This window comes from Achroia grisella, unplaced genomic scaffold (assembly GCF_030625045.1).
Source record: "Achroia grisella isolate CSIRO2021 unplaced genomic scaffold, CSIRO_AGI_Agris_v1 utg8557, whole genome shotgun sequence".
In the NCBI taxonomy this organism is placed as follows: Eukaryota; Metazoa; Arthropoda; class Insecta; order Lepidoptera; family Pyralidae; genus Achroia; species Achroia grisella.
The window spans coordinates 1-17,202 of NW_026713044.1; the positions used below are offsets into that span (position 1 = coordinate 1).

General features: G+C 44.6%; 1 protein-coding gene and 2 non-coding genes across 3 annotated transcripts; all 3 read left to right on the forward strand.

The window, feature by feature from the left end:
* Positions 1–14,355: 14,355 nt before the first annotated feature.
* On the forward strand, positions 14,356–16,587 carry LOC131852555 (uncharacterized). Its single transcript, XM_059203235.1, has one exon. It carries the CDS (start codon positions 14,356–14,358, stop codon positions 16,585–16,587), a length of 2,232 nt encoding a protein of 743 aa, XP_059059218.1.
* Positions 16,588–16,954: 367 nt separating this feature from the next.
* LOC131852572 (U6atac minor spliceosomal RNA) lies at positions 16,955–17,044 on the forward strand. Its single transcript, XR_009357944.1, has one exon. It is a non-coding gene; the product is annotated as a U6atac minor spliceosomal RNA (small nuclear RNA).
* Position 17,045: 1 nt separating this feature from the next.
* LOC131852571 (U6 spliceosomal RNA) lies at positions 17,046–17,152 on the forward strand. Its single transcript, XR_009357943.1, has one exon. It is a non-coding gene; the product is annotated as a U6 spliceosomal RNA (small nuclear RNA).
* The last annotated feature ends 50 nt before the right edge of the window (positions 17,153–17,202 follow it).

Here is a 17,202-nt window from a genome sequence, read left to right on the forward strand (position 1 = left end):
ATTATTGGATGTGGTAACTCAAAGCGACAGATAACGAAAGCTATAAAATCTGATAAAAGCTAATTGACTGATCTTTCTATCGACCCCAATAATTTCAAATTATAACCGACTCCCAAACTGCTAGTAATTCGAAACCAATAATTAATAATTAGTTTTATACATAATATAGTTATACAAGTATTTCTATCGACCCCCAAACCTTTAGTAATTTAGAAAACAATGACATAATAACTAGTTTGACACATGTATTAATTTTGTTGTAAATATTTCTATCGACCCCCAACAATTTTAAATTTTAACCGACCCCCAAACTGTTAGTAATTCCAAAACAATAATTCATAGTAACTAACTTAACACATTTACTTATATTTTAACCAGTGAACTAATTATCTAACTTCGAACGCAAAGATTTTCGCAATTATTTATTGTTGTGAAAATGACGTCTTCTGTAAAAACAATTATATTCGTTGTCTATAACTAATAAATTCATTAGTTTCAAGTTTCTATATCATTTTACATTTATACGAATACCTATGCAACTATCTACATATCTATAGAAGAGAAAGAAAATAATTTAATTGACATTAATATTAGTTTAATATTAAAATAATTGATTTGTATAAAATAGGCCTGTAGATTCAATAATATTAATTATAATTCAGAATAGAATTATAAATTATTAAATGTCTATTAATAAAATTAAAATGAAAGACTAAGTCACGTAGTTAATTTTGTAATTACTTGAACGCAATAATTTTTGTTTGAAAGCAATCAAAAATTTATTAACCCAAACATTTTATATATATTGAGATATTGTTGAAAAACATTGAATATTTATTTTCCTATCTCTCTAGTGTTTTATTGATAAAAATGTTTTATTTTCCTTCATTCGATATTATCGCGTTTTATAAATTGAAATGATTTTGTATTGCATTACATCTTAAAAGGAACGATTTTATACGATTTAACATGATTAACTTTTAAATTCGAAATAAGAAGACAATCGAGAATTAGATACATAATATTTAAAGAATTAGGGTTTTAATTTTCAGTTAATTTTCAATAGCTTAACGAACCTAATATTCCACTAGTTACCTAATATTCCACTAGTTACATAATTTATTCGTAAATTTACTTTCATACTACTATGACATTTAAATTACATATTTTTGCTACTCTCATCATATTTTAAAACCAATTCACTCAGTCACAGACTCCAATAGTGATAAAGTGTTCGAAGTGATCTATTTTAATAAAATTTTACTTATAACCCAATCCTGGCATCCTGGTCACGGCACCAATTGTAACGCCCCCCCCCCCCCCCTCTCCCTAACAGAAATGAACTAAACTCCCTCTCTAAATAAAAGAGGAATATAACTAAATATAGATCATCAAACACGCATGAACACTCAATCATTTGGCCATATAAATAAATTATTGTGATCGTCTAGTATCGGTGGACCCGTTGTGTATGTAGTAACTATAGATTCTTTGATTGGTATATAAAGATGAACAGACAATCAATAAAAATAATTATAATAGATTCAAGAGAAACTCATTTGATAATAAATTAAGAGTTAAACCCTGAAAAAAATATGTGAAAAATTAAATAAAGGTAGACGTTTTCACTCTGAAGAAAAATGATGGTTTAAACAAACTGATGATTATGAGAACAAGTGAAGTTATAATAGGAATGTAAACAACACTGTATTGGAAGTTTAATTAAAAGATAAAGAGCCAAAAAACGTAGAATTACACCATTAATTGAATTAAAACTAACACTGGAAGGAAAATTAGAGATGTTTGGTATATATGATTCCGGCTCTAATATTTCTTTAATTAATTCTAAATTATTGCGATTAAAGAAAGAAGGAAAAAATGAGTACAACACAAACTTAATAACAATTAATGGTGTAAAAAAGACAAAAGGTTGGACAACAATAAAAATTAAGATTTTTAACATAGAGAAGAAAATTGATATTTACATTGTAGATGGAAAAAGCTTCAAATATAATTTTCTGATTGGACTTGATATTATAAAAGAATTTAATTTAACTCAAAACGAATATCTGGAAATCAAACAAAAACCAGAAGTAAAAATTACAAATGAAAAAAAATATTTTAAAGACAATCCTAATGAAAATGAAGAAAAAAATATCTTTGTAAATTTTAATGAACATGTCAAAGAAAATGAATTTATTATGGATTTGACTCATTTAAATAGTCAACAAAAATCTGAAATAAATAAACTGATAGATAAATATAAATCAAGCTTTGCTAAAGATAAATATGGCATTGGAACAGTAAAAGATTATGAAGCACGCATTGATCTACTTGTGGACAAATATTGTAGTAAAAGACCTTACAGATGCTCTATCGAAGATAAGCTAGAAATAGAAGGACAGGTAAGAAAATTGCTCGGGAAAAATCTCATAGAGGAATCATACAGCCCATTTGCAGCACTAGTAACCTTAGCTTTCAAAAAAGAAGATAATAAAAAATCTAGACTGTGTATTGATTTCAGAGATTTAAATAAAGTGGTGGTACCTCAGGCCCAACCGTTCCCTTTGATTGATGACTTAGTAATGAAAACTAGAAACTGTAAGTATTTTTCATCATTAGATATTAACTCCGCATTCTGGTCAATTCCCCTGCGAATTGAAGACAGAAAGAAAACTACTTTTGTTACACAAGAAGGACACTATCAATGGATATGCTTACCCTTCGGTTTAAAAACTTCCCCAGCCATATTTCAAAGAATACTGAGTAACATATTGAGACGGTACAAATTAACAGATTTTGCGGTAAATTTCATTGATGACAGTTTAATATTTTCAAAATCATATGAGGACCATATAGACCATTTATCACAGCTTTTAAAAGCAATACAAAGAGAAGGCTTCCGACTAAAATTCACAAAGTGTCGATTTGCAACAAATTCAGTAAAATATCTTGGACATATAATAAAGGATAACACAGTAAGACCTGTCAGAGACAACTTGACTTTAATAAGGAAATTTCCAACACCAAAGAATCCGAAAAATACCTATACCTCCTAAAACTAGGGGTAGGGTCCACTTACTTCGCGACTTTAAGCATATGGATCTGGACCGTTTACGCGATGATTTGAGAGGCATCAACTGGTCTAGTTTACTATCAGCTGATAACATTGATGTGATGGTCGAAACCTTAAACAGTGAACTATTGAATTTGTACAACACTCATGCGCCCATTCGTCCTGTTCGGGTTAAGCATGCGCCTGCTCCCTGGTTGTCTCCAGTAATAAGGAGGACTATGACTAAGCGTGACAGGGCTAAGTCCCGGTATAAACTTGACAGGTCACAAATAAATTTTGAAATGTATAAAAAACTACGTAACATTTGTAACAGAATGTGTAGGGATGCAAAACGCCGTTACATTCATTTCACCATTCAAAACCTAAGCCAGTCTCAAGTGTGGAAATTTCTTCAATCACTAGGGGTGGGTAAATCCACCGTAATTTGTGAAAATAACTTGGACCTTGACACTTTAAACACTCATTTCTCTACTCCCCCTTTATCTTAAGCAGCGCTGTCAAGGCCAGTTCTCTATTACATCTCTTTAACATAATACCACCGGATTGCTCTCCTTTTAGCTTTAGTTCAGTGTCCGTAGATGCTGTTAGAAAGACTATCCTTTCCATAACTACCAAAGCCATCGGTAGTGATAGCTTAAGTCTCGATATGATTTTACCTGTTTTGGAGGAAATATTGCCCGTTATCACTCACATTATAAATTACTCCCTTACGTGCAATGTTTTTCCCACTCAATGGAAAAAGGCTTTTGTTATTCCTCTTCCAAAAACTTCCAATCCGACTAGCTTCTCCCAATACCGTCCCATATCCATTCTTCCCTTCTTGTCCAAAGTCCTTGAATCAGTTGTCCATAATCAACTATATCATCATCTCTCTGCCAACCACCTATTATGTCCCTTCCAATCTGGTTTCCGTCCTTCTCACAGCACTACGGGGGCACTGCTCAATATTACTGAGGACATTCGACTAGCTATGGATGACACTATGCTTACTGCTATTATTTTACTGGACTTTACTAGTGCCTTTAATTCTGTTGATTTTGACATTATGCTTGGTGCTCTGCGTGCAGTCAATGTGTCTATTCCTGTTATCGAATAGTTTTCTTCCTATCTTCTCGGTCATCAGCAGTGCGTGAAAGTAAACGACGCCTCGTCAGTTTGGTCTACCCTCACTGCTGGCGTGCCGCAAGGCGGTGTGCTTTCTCCTTTACTCTTCTCGATATTTATTAACAACATATCACGCATCATTTCGTCTCCCTACCATCTGTATGCTGATGACCTGCAATTAAACCGGCACTTTTCACTGTCAGAATTACCACAAGCTATCGGAGCATTAAATAAAGATTTATCTGCCATTCAGTTGTGGGCTAATTCATTTGGCCTCGTTGTTAATCCTGCAAAATCACAAGCCATGATTGTAGGTAGCAGTAGGTTGCGCTCTAGATTAGACTGGACTGAAGTACCACCAATATTCTACAACGGTGTTACTGTGACTTACACCGATAAGTTAACAAATTTAGGTCTCGTAATGGACGGTACACTGTCTTGGTCGCCTCACATTAATGAAATTAGTAGACGTATGCACTTTTCATTTCATTCGCTCAAACGTCTCCAATACTTTCTCCCATTCAATACCAAAATTATGCTCGCGCAATCTATTCTCCTCCCCGTTCTCGACTATGCCGATGTTTGTTTCATTGATGTGACTGAAGAGCTTCTAAACAAACTCGAACGTCTTCAAAACCTAGCCATCAGATTCATCTTTGGTCTGCGAAAATTCGATCATGTTTCTGATTTTCGTAATAAATTAAAATGGCTCCCTGTTCGTCTTCGGCGTGATATGCATATCCTTTCCACTCTGTATAATATACTCTATGATCCCAATTCTCCATCGTACCTCCGTTCCCGGTTTCAATTACTCCCTCCACCCACTTGTCCAAAACGAGCATGTCAGGTTCAGTCTAGAATGTTGAAGCTTCCTACATGTAGAACCCATTATATGGGAAATTCATTCTCTTTTAGAGCTGCATTTTTGTGGAATAATCTGTCAATTCACATTCAGGAAAGTCCTTCCATCACCACATTTAAAAAAAGATTAAAATCTCATTTTCTCTCCATCAATACATGACATGGTTTCAAATGTAATTATTATATAGTTGCTTATGTATTTGTTTATGTATTTATATATGGTTATTTTATTATATTTATAATATAATATTTATTTATTATATGTATTGTATTTTATATATTTAGTGTGTGTATGCTTTTTTTTTTTTGTTTGTTCTTTAAGTATACATTGGAATATCTATGGTTATGTATTACAACCACTTAAAAACTCAAGCACTATCGTTGCCTGCTAATTACCACCTCTGTCACAGCGTTAGGTTGGCTGGAAGAGATCTCTTGTAGAGATAAGCCCGCCCTTGTTCACAATTTAATATAACTATCTTTGTCTATTAATATAATAAGTGCAATAAAGTATATATATAAAAATATTAGACAACTTTTAGGAAAAATAAATTTCTACCATTAGTATATACCTAACAGTTCAATAATTTTAGAGCCACTAAGGAAAAATACATAATCTACTAAGGAAAAATTTAAAATTCATATGGTCAGAGAGCTGCCAAGAAGCTTTTGAAAAATTAAAACAATTACACAACCAATTTTAGAAATATTTGATCAAGACCTGTCCATAAACATATACACAGATGCTTCATTAGAAGGCATTGGTGCAGTGTTAAAGCAAACTCAACCAAATGGAAAAGAAAAACCAGTTGCATATTTTTCAAAAAAATTAAATGAATACCAAAAAAAAAAAAAGGCTATTTACTTGGAATGTTTAGCCATTAAAGAAGCTATAAAATACTGGCAATACTGGTTAATAGGTAAGCATTTCACAGTACATTCTGACCACAAACCATTGGAAAATTTAAATATGAAGTCTAAGACGGATGAAGAATTAGGAGAATTATCCTATTATCTATCACAATATGATTTTGAAATAAAATATACACCTGGAAAGTATAATTTAGAAGCAGACTGTTTGAGTAGAAACCCAGTAATAGAAGCGAATAAAGATACACATGAACAGTTAAAAGTAATAACCTTTATAACATTAAGTGATATACAAACAGATCAACAGAAAAATGAGAGTGTTCAAAACTATAAGAACACTTTTATATATAAAAACAATATATATTAAAAGAGAATAAAAAAACAAGAGAAAATTCTGTTATCAGAAGAGTTCAGTATAAAAATTATAAAATTGATACATGAAAAGATGTGTCATATAGGTATAAAACAAATGCAAAAAACAATTGGAAAACTGTACACAGCAAAGAATTTAACTAGAAATATCACTGATTTATGCAAACAATGTGAAATATGTATAAAGAATAAGACTAGAAGACAAGCTAAATATGGTTTAATGTCGTATTTAGGACCTGCCACAAAACCATTGGAAATTGTCTCAATAGACACAATTGGAGGATTTGGTGGCTCACGATCAACAAAGAGATATCTACACCTTTTAGTCGATCATTTCACACGATATGCCTATATAGTAACCTCAAAGACACAGAATGCAAAGGATTTTATAAAAATTATAAATAATGTACTGAATTGTAATGACATTGGCATAGTGCTCACCGATCAGTATCCTGGACTTAACTCAAAAGAATTTAAAACATTTTTGAATGAAAAATCGATCACATTAATTTTCACTGCAGTAAATTCGCCTTTTTCTAATGGACTTAACGAAAGACTAAACCGAACACTTGTAAACAAGATAAGGTGCAAAATAAATGAAAAACCAAATACTAAAGCATGGACGACTATTGCTCATAATTGTGTGGATCAATATAATAACACGGAACACTCAATAACTGGTTTTTTTTTTTTTAGTGTATGATAATGGAATGGTGCACCCGCCTGCGCTAACGGTTTACGCTGGCAGGGCACCAGTGGAGGATGACAAGATGAGCATGAGGTCAGGTCAGTTAGCCCATCGTGACAAATTCACCAAGAATTCATCACGATGGTTTCCAGGGGGAACCACGTGGAGGTCGACCTAATATGGTACATTGTTAGCAATGGGAGTTACTGGTTCCCATTGCTAACAATCGCCATCCCCCCTATAACTGAATTTACACCAAGGTACTTATTAGATGGCACTGATATTTCATTCTTACCAAAAGAACTTAAACTAGATATAAAAACAGACTGGATTAAAGATAGAAAGATTGCATTAGAAAGAACTATTAAGTCACATGAATATAATAAAAGAATAATAGATAAAAATAGAACAAATCATAATTTTAAAACTGGGGATATGGTATATGTTGAAAATGGTCACAAATTGAATAGAAGAAAATTGGATGAGTTAAGGATTGGCCCATTTAAAATAGAAGAAAAACTATCGCAATCAATATACAAAATTAATACGGGTCATAGAAAGATGGAGTCAAACATATACCATATTACAAAACTTATTCCGGTTTCCATACCTTAAGAAAATTAACATTCACAAAAAAAAAAAAAGTATTGAAAATATCCAAGAATATTATCTATTCTAGGGGGGAGATATAAAGGAATACTTACTTAGCATTCCTTTGCGGTTTGCTTTTAGGCGCGTTATTGAGCGTCAATTGCTCTCTCATCGACTTCCAATAGATGGCGCTAATTGTTAAAGATGAGTAGAAGTATGGTGGATTATAAAACTGGGATTGTGAGTGACAGTAATTGAAAGTAACAGTGTTTTGGTGAAAAGGATCGACAAATAAACATTGAATGTCGTTTCTTTGTTCTACAGGTAATGTTTGTTGCATTGCGGTGACTCGTGTATGATTTGTAGTTTGTTTGTATCAGAAATTGTAAAAGTTTCAATAAAATTTCTTTGTTCTACAGAGCAACGCATGGTTTAATTTGTCGAGAGAACTAATATATAATAGATAATTGACTTATAGGTATATGAAAGAGTAATATTTGCATAAATAAGTACAAATCTGAATAATACAAATTATTATACAGAGTATATGTTATAAATAATAATTATGATACAAGGTAAATAATTGAAGGTGGTAAGGGATGAGTATTCTCAGCACCCAACCAAGATTAAAATATATTATTAAATCAACATTACAAGTGGGTTCACCAAGCTGGCGATGCTTCAAGTATATAATGAAGATATAGTTGCCTGAAGGCAAATCGTAACTGAATTCAGGATTACTCGGGACACAGAGCTTACTTATGGATATTGATTCCTTCGGTTCTATAAGGTAACATAGGAGGTATACTCAAGGAGACAGTCCGATGTCGAAACTGAAATCCCAGCATCACTCAGTTACGGAGCTTACTTAATGGGGGATACCCTTCGGCTATAGTGTGACATTGGAGATCAGTCTGAATATACAGTACGAGTCGTAACAGAAACCATGAGGTCACTCAGATGCCGGAACTTACTTAGGGAATATTGATCCTTTCGGCCCTATAATGTGACATTAGAGATTACCTGTAATTGCAGCATGATAAATAGTATTAATAGAGTAGTGTGATAGGTTGATACCATCGACACCACAATATTGGTCAAACCAATATCTAATGTTGATAATTGCTATATTACATACATAGCATATAAAAGTTTATAATTTACTTAATACCAAGAATACTCGAGGAATTAAGAATTAGGTGTTTGTTGAATAGAGACAGGCTCTATTATGAGTGTTGTATGTAAATAAGATTACTCACAAGGTGAAATAATCATTATTTATTATGATAAATATTAGAAGCGAGGACTATAAGTCCCGAATCTAAATCGAGATGTCTGAATGATCCACATAATGAATCAACCAGAGATAATATATGGTTTGTAATAAGGACTGCAAGTCCGGATATAATAATCAATAGAACTTGATTAATCACATAGTGAAATAACCAAGATAATATTGATAATAGTGATTGTGGTCTGAGACCTGGATTGTTGAGATGTAGGAGTAACCACTAGGTGGTTAGTCGATATGATAGAGGACCGAAGTCCTTAGATGTAAAGGCCAAGGCCTGGTTGTTGTAAATTGATTAACCACAAAGTGGATAGTCATAGGATATAAATTGATGAAGAACCGAACTCCTTAGTTGTAATTATATATATGAAAGGACTAAGAGTCCTAATGTATAAAGTTGAGATGTAGGAGTAACCACTAGGCGGATAGTCATGGGATATAAATTGATGAATGGACTAAGAGTCCTAATATGTAAAGTTAAGCAATTACTGTAGAATAATTGATAGATATTATTAAAGGCCAAGACCTGTTGATTATTTTAATTAAGTAGCAATGTGGATAATAATAAATATATCGTTAATAGAGATCCTAAGACCAATGAGAGTTTATAATAAAATAAAGGTCTATATTCCTATAATACTATTTCTACACCTATTATTCACTACCTTACCTAACTACTAGTTTATACCATATCGCCCTGCCACCGGAAGCGGAAAAGGCGGGAACAAATTATGCCGCCATTCTCAGGGAGGCAAAGTCTAAAATAGACCTTCCCTCCCTGGGAATAGCTGAAGTCCGCTTCAAATCAGCGGCGACTGGGGCGAGGATTTTGGAAATCCCAGGTGCCCAGAGCGGGGATAGAGCGGATGCCCTGGCAGCTAAACTCCGCGAAGTGCTGGGGGAAAACAGGGTACAGGTCTCCAGGCCCACAAAGTCTGCAGAAATGCGGATAATGGGCTTGGATGACTCTGTCACCCTGAACGATGTTACGGAGGCAGTAGCTAGAGATGGTGATTGTGCACCCGGGGACGTTAAAGCAGGTGAAATCCGAATTAACCCCTCGGGTGTCGGTACATGTTGGGTGCGGGCTCCGGTCCTTGTGGTCAAAAAGATCACAACGGCAGCCCGCATCCGCATTGGCTGGGTGTCGGCCCCGGTGGAGCTCCTCAAACAGAGGCCACTGCGATGCTTTAAGTGCCTACAAAACGGGCACGTGAGAACAAGGTGCCCGCACGAGGGGGACCGCAGTGGCCTCTGCTACAGATGTAGCAAGCCCGGCCATAAATCCGTCGGCTGTACAGCGGCGCCCAACTGCGCGATCTGCCGCGACGCAGGGAAACCGGCGGAACATTGGCTGGGTAGTAAGAACTGCTCCCAGGGAAGGCAAAAAGCGAAGAAGGGGCCGGCACCCGCACCTCCCGCGGCTGCTGCCACCGTAACATCGAACAGTTACGAGGGGTTGAGAGAAGAAACGGCCACCTAAATGGCTCCTCGTCCCCTCCGTCTCCTTCAGGCGAATACGAACCACTCGGCCGCAGCACAAGACCTACTCCTCCAGAGTGCGGCTGAGTGGCTCGTGGATGTGGTCGCAGTCGCCGAACCATACAGAGTTCCGTCATCTGCAAATTGGTTCGGCGACTCTGACGGCCTCGCTGCCGTCGTTCGAGTCGGGGGGAGTTCTGCCTCCCCTCCCTGTTTGCCCCTCTTCAGGGGCAGGGGATTTGTTGGTGTGAGTTGGGGGGAAATCGTCGTCGTCGGAGTGTACTTCTCTCCCAACAGGACCGTCGCCGAATTTGAACAGTATCTGAACGGGCTGGCCACCGTCATAAGTGTCCACTCGGCCCGTTCAGTGCTCGTCATGGGGGACCTCAATGCCAAATCCATGGCTTGGGGTTCCCCCAGTACTAGTGCGCGAGGCGCGGTCCTGGAGGATTGGGCGGTGGCTTCTGATCTCGCTGTCTTAAACGTGGGGTCGGTCGCCACATGCGTGCGATGGCAGGGGGAATCCATAGTGGACATCTCCCTTGCCACTCCATCCATCGCACGTCGGGTGCAGAGCTGGCAGGTGATGGACGAGGTGGAGACCCTGTCGGACCATCGTTATATCAGGTTCGACATTCTCCCCCCGTCCGGAGCTCCGCACCCGGATCGCCCGGAGAGAAACGCTCCGACGTTCCCCAAATGGGCACTGAAGCGTCTCAATAGAGACTTGCTGGTGGAGGCTTCTATAGTGCAGGCCTGGTCACCATCTCTATCCAGGCCTGTGGAGGTAGAGGAGGAAGCTAATTGGCTCGGGGAGGCTATGACCCGCATCTGCGATGCGGCCATGCCCCGGGCCCGCCCTCCCCCTCCGAGACGTCAAGTGTACTGGTGGTCCGAAGAGATAGCGGCCTTGCGAGTTGAAAGCATGGCCGCTAGACGCCAGTACACTAGGCACCGCCGTCTTAGGCGGGGCCGCGACGCCGCTATAGAAGCCGAGCTGCATGCGCAATACACGCTGAAGAAGAAGACGCTGCAGCTCGCCATCAGCAGGGCCAAAGAGAGAGCCAAGGAGGAACTCCTGGAGACTCTCAATAAAGATCCATGGGGGCGCCCATACAGGAGCGTAAGGGGCAAACTACGCCCCTGGACGCCCCCCGTGGCAGAGAGCCTCCAGCCCCAGCAATTGGAGGGGGTGTTGACAGTTCTGTTTCCAGAGCAGCCGGAGTTCACACCCCCCCCAATGGGGCCGCGCGGTCGTCAACAAGACGACGGCGGTCCCGTAGATGCTGGGGTGCCAGTAATAACGACGGCGGAGTTCTCCACGGCCGTGGACAGGCTCCGGGGCAAAAACACCGCCCCGGGACCCGATGGTGTTCCCGGCCTCGCTCTCTACTTGGCCCTTGGTGCCCTTGGGGATCGACTCCATAGCCTCTTTAACGAGTGTATGGAGTCGGGACGATTTCCCAAAAAATGGAAAACGGGCAGGGTAGTCCTGCTCCGTAAGGAGGGACGCCCCGTAGATTCCATCTCTCCCTCGGCGTTCCGCCCGATTGTGCTCCTTGACGAGGTCGGCAAACTGTTTGAGAGGGTTATAGTGAGCCGCCTCGTCAAGCACCTGGTCGAAGTGGGTCCCGATCTTTCCCCGAATCAGTTCGGTTTCCGAGAGGGCCGGTCCACAATAGATGCGATCGCGCAAGTCCGTGCCCTCTCGGAGAATGTGGTTGCCAAAGGGGGGGTGTTGTTGGCGGTATCCTTGGATATCAAAAATGCCTTCAACACCCTCCCCTTCGAATGTATAAGGGAGGCACTAAAACATCATAGAGTGCCTCCCTACCTGAGGGACGTGATCGGGGCCTACCTTCAGGAGCGGAAGGTGGTGTGCATCGGGCGGAATGGCGCGATGGTAGAGAGGGAGATGCAGCGCGGTGTTCCACAGGGATCGGTTCTGGGTCCGGTCCTGTGGAACATCGGCTACGATTGGAATCTGCGGGGCGCTCTGCTCCGGGGTACCAGCGTTGTATGCTACGCGGACGACACGCTGGTCACTTCCCGGGGCCAGGACTACCGGGAGGCTGCCCGGTTGGCTACCGCCAGTGTGACGCAAGTTGTCGGCAGAATAAGGAGATTGGGGCTCGAGGTGGCGCTCGACAAGACGGAGGTCCTGTGTTTTCATGGGCCCCGTAGAGCGCCGCCGCCAGGAGCCCGTCTCGTGGTCAGCGGCCACAGTCTGGAGGTCAGGCCGTACATCAGGTACCTCGGGCTTGACCTCGACAGTCGCTGGGATTTCCGGTTCCACTTCAGGAACCTGGCTCCTCGTCTCATGGCGGCGGCCGGTGCTCTAAGCTGGTTGCTGCCTAATATCGGGGGGCCGGGTGGCAATTGCCGTCGTCTCTATCTGAACGTGGTGCAGTCGATGGCCCTATACGGGGCCCCCATTTGGCATGGGGCCCTGTCCAGAGAAAACACAGCCACGCTCCTGCGTCCGCAGCGAGCGATGGCTGTGAGGGCCATCCGAGGGTACCGCACCATCTCGGGTGAGGCGGCGTGCTTGCTTGCGGGCTCTCCGCCCTGGGACCTAGAGGCAGAATCCCGCGCGTCTCTATATCACTGGCGCGCGGAGGCCAAGGCCCAGGGAGGAGAGCCTTCTGGAGTGGAAATCGCGGAACGGAAATCCCATCTTCGGCGAGTCCTCAGGGAGAAATGGCAGCAGAGGCTGGCATATCCCACGGCTGGCCTGAGGACCGTCGAAGCTGTCCGTCCCGTACTGAAGAAGTGGATGGGCAGGCGGCGTGGACCGCTGACCTACCGACTTACACAGGTGCTGTCCGGACATGGCTGTTTCGGGCGGTACCTGTGTAACGTCGCGAGAAGAGAGCCGACAACTTGCTGTCACCAGTGTGGATGCGACCAGGACACGGCGCAGCACGTGCTGGAGGAGTGCCCTGCTTTTGCAGAGGAGCGCCGCGTCTTGGTCGCGGATGTGGGGGACGACCTCTCGCTGCCGAATGTAGTTCGGGAAATGGTCAGGAGCGAGAGGTCGTGGCTGGCAATGGTGGCCTTCTGCGAAGCAGTGATGTCGCAGAAGGAGGCGGCGGAGAGGGAGCGTGAGAACGACCCATCCGCCCCAGTGATCCGCCGCCGGAGGACCAGGCGTAGACGTCGGGACGAGCCCAACTCCGTCCTGACTCTACCCCCCACAGGGGCCGGGGCGATGCCTTGAGGGAGGCGTTGCCCCATAGCCAGGCCCCTGGAGGTGCGCGCGTGTACCCACGCGCCTCCAAGAGTAGGTAGGGTGCGTCCAGAGCACCCTAACCAGAGAGAGGGGGCCCGTCCTACAACATCTACAGGACGGGCCATGCCGCCGGGGTCAGGGTGGAATGCAAATGCGAACCCCTGTCCTCGGCTCAAAGGCACCTCGAGGTATACCGTGTGGTTTTTAGTGAGTCAAGTCTCACACACCACCTCGCCATCCCTCCGGCGGGGTGACGGTCTTTTGAAGATTTTCCACACGTTAAAAAAAAAAAAAAAAAAAAAAGGTTAGGTTGGGGCGTGGGTCGGGCAACCTCCTAGTATGGGCCTGCCATTGGGAGGCTTCCCCATCCTCGTGGATACGTCCGCGGGGAACGGTGGCCGAGCAATGGTTTGGTTCTGGTACGCCCCGGGCGGGATAGTAGTCGTTCCTTCGGGATACGGCTACTATGTCGGCCAGTAGCCCGGCAGGTTGGGCGTGTTCGCGGTTTCCCATGCCTCGACAAAGTCGAGGCTGCCGGAGCCGGCGAACCCCCTCAACTTTTCTCTTCGTTTTTGGTTTTGGTTTTGTTTCTTCTTCTTTTGTTTTGGTTTGTTTTGTCTTCTTTTTATTTGTTTTAATTTATTTGGGTTTTTATTTGTCTTTGGTTGTTTGTCTGTCTTTTTCTGTCTTTTGTCTTTGCTGTCTTTTTGGTTATTTTTCTTTTTCTTTCTTCGTCGTTGGTGGCAGGAGTTCGGGACCACACCCGTAAAAAGGAACAACAACATGTCATGGCTGAACGAAAGAGTAAATTACCCCAGGGAGGTACCGGTCGCTCCGCGACCGGAGAATCCTCCCCCACCGCACCGGGTTCGCCGGGGGTGGGCCGTCCCACGTACTCTGGGGGGGACACGGGCAGCGATGAAGAACGATATCAGAGGGAGCTGATAAGGAGGTACGGGGCCGTAAATTATCTCGAGGCCCTCGAACTGCATGTGGCAGATATGGACTCGGAGTGCACCGGGTCCTCAATGTCATTAAGATCTGACGACAACCTTGGGGAGGCGAGAGGGAGTACCTCGCCCCCAAAGAAACATCGGAAGAGGCGGATCGCCGAGAGGGGTCAGGAGGCGTTGGACTCCGACGACGACGAAGTGCAGCTGTCGTCTGCGGCTCGAAGGAGTAGGGCCAGGGGCCCTCCAACGGCTAAGAGGGGAGCGCGAGCGGCCAAGTCTGCGGCACGATCGGGGACAGGGGTTTCGGCCTCTGAAGCCGATTCGTCCAGGTCCGTCTCGCGCGCCCGCAGAGAGTCGGAGGAGAACGCCACGATGGGCGCCGACGAGCTGGGCGCCAAAGTTGAAGACAGTGCCCTTCAGGTCCTTGCTGCTGTGAAAAAGTCCAGCAACCTGAAGGGCACTATCGTAGGCGAGATTAACCGCGCCATCGACACCATCCGAATGGCGTCGGGTGCTCTGAGGCAGAGGTCGGTCAACCAGGAGGAGGAGGCCCTCAGAAGGGAGATCCGCAAACTCCGCGCGGAGCTAGAGGACGTGAAAGAGATGAAGGCTGCGATGCTGAAGGAGTCTGTCGAGGAGAGGAAGAAGTTCCGACAGCTCCAGATGGCGTCGCAGTCTTCCGCCGCGTTGGCCGAAGAGCTGGCCGCGTTGAAGGCGGAGAGGGAGGAATGGCAGAGGCAGGCGCGGGAGAGCGCCAGACAACTAGAGGACCTTAAGAAGTCCAACGCTCTAGACCGCGCCGCCCTGCATAAGACCATGCGCCAGCTGGAGGAGGCGCAGACCGCCACCGAGCTCCCGCCGGTGATGATTACGGGGACGACGGCGGAAGCGCCGGAAGGTGCCACGCCCCGAACCCTGTCAGAGGACGCCGAAGACCGGATCATCCGGCGAGTAGGCGAAATGATGAACACCCGCTTCGCCGAAATGGAGGAGCGGATTTCGGCGAAGCGAACGCGGCCGCAAAAGGCCGCCAAGAGTACGCCTACTGCCGGATCATCCGGTGCAGCGGCTGACAGGGTTCGAGAGCCCAGTGGAGGACATGCCTCACAACCGTCGACGTCTGGAGCGAACAAGGAGGGCTGGGCGACGGTTGTGAGGCGTGGTAAGCGCAAAGGTGCTGGCGCAAGCCAGGCGGGTCCCACCAGCGCGCGACCAACGAAGGCGCCAAGCGGCGGCCCCACAGAGGTACCGCAGAGGAAAACACCCCCGCGGAAGAAGAAGGCGAAAGCACGCCCTCCTCGGTCATCGGCGGTGGTTCTTACCATGAGGCCGGGAGCCGAGGAGAGAGGCGTCACCTACAGGTCGGTGCTCACCGAAGCGAAGGCCAAGATTTCCTTGGCCCAGCTCGGTATCACCGACCTGAGGTTCAAAGTAGGGAGAACCGGGTCCCGTATCCTGGAAATCCCCGGAACGCACACAGGCGAGGCGGCAGACGCGTTGGCCGCCAAAATCGAGGAGGTCCTGCCCGAGGACGTCCGGGTCTCCAGGCCAGTTAAGTCGGCCGAACTGCGGATCGGAGATCTGGACGACTCGGTGATGGTGGCCGACGTGGTCGTAGCCGTGATGCGTGAGGGGGGTTGCCCGGAGTCCTCGGTGAAAACCGGGGAAATCCGGCGCAACACCCAGGGTACGGGATCTGTGTGGGTGCGGTGCCCTGTGGCCGCCGCAAAGAAGTTGGCCGAGGCCGGCCGGCTCAGGATCGGGTGGGTGATGGCGCGGGTGCAGTCGTTGGATCCGCGTCCTCAGCGGTGCTATCGCTGCCTGCTTACAGGCCACGTGGGAGTGCGATGCACCGCTGCGGAAGACAGCAGCGGAATTTGCTTCCGCTGCAGCGAGCCCGGACATAAGGCCGCACGCTGCGCCGCGCCATCACCGAAGTGTCGGTACTGTGCCGCGGCGGGTCGCAAGTCCGACCATAGAGTGGGCGTCACAAATTTGTGTCGCCCGCCAAAGGCCCGAGCCGCGGCACGGGCCACAGGTGGGGGGGGGGAGTCGATGGACACTTGAGTAAAATCAGGTGTGCATCGACTCCAAAATTGACCCTAGGGTGGAGGATTGTTAGGGCAATCCGAAGCTCGCCGGGGAGGTTTTAGGGTCTGGAGGTGGCGTGCAGAGACTGTTCCCTGCACGCCTAGATGGAGGTCCCTTCGATGGGAACCATGCCGGTGGTCTTGGTGAATGCTTTGCGTATCCCATGGCCACGGCGATTATGTCGAGGAGGAACAGTCGTCAGGTTTTTAGCAGGTAGGAGTCCGGCAGTATCCATTCTTCCCTAAGGGAATGGTTCTCCATGATGGATTTTCCTGACGTGAAAAAAAAAAAAAAAAAAAAAAAAGGTTAGGTTAGGTTAGGTTAGGTTAGGTTAGGTTAGGTTGTGTCTATTGAAAGGAGAGACGGTTAGCACTCCCCTTGACAAGGATGGAACACACAAAATGGTTAAGGCACAACTTGACCACATTTTTTTTGTACTTGCTTCGGCAGTACATGTGCTGGAGTTGGGACGATACAGAGAGGATTAGCGTGGCCCCTGCGCAGGGATGACACGCAAAATCGTGAAGCGTTCCACATTTTTTGGTTCCACATTTTTGAAGGCACAACTTGACCACATTTTTTGGACGATAG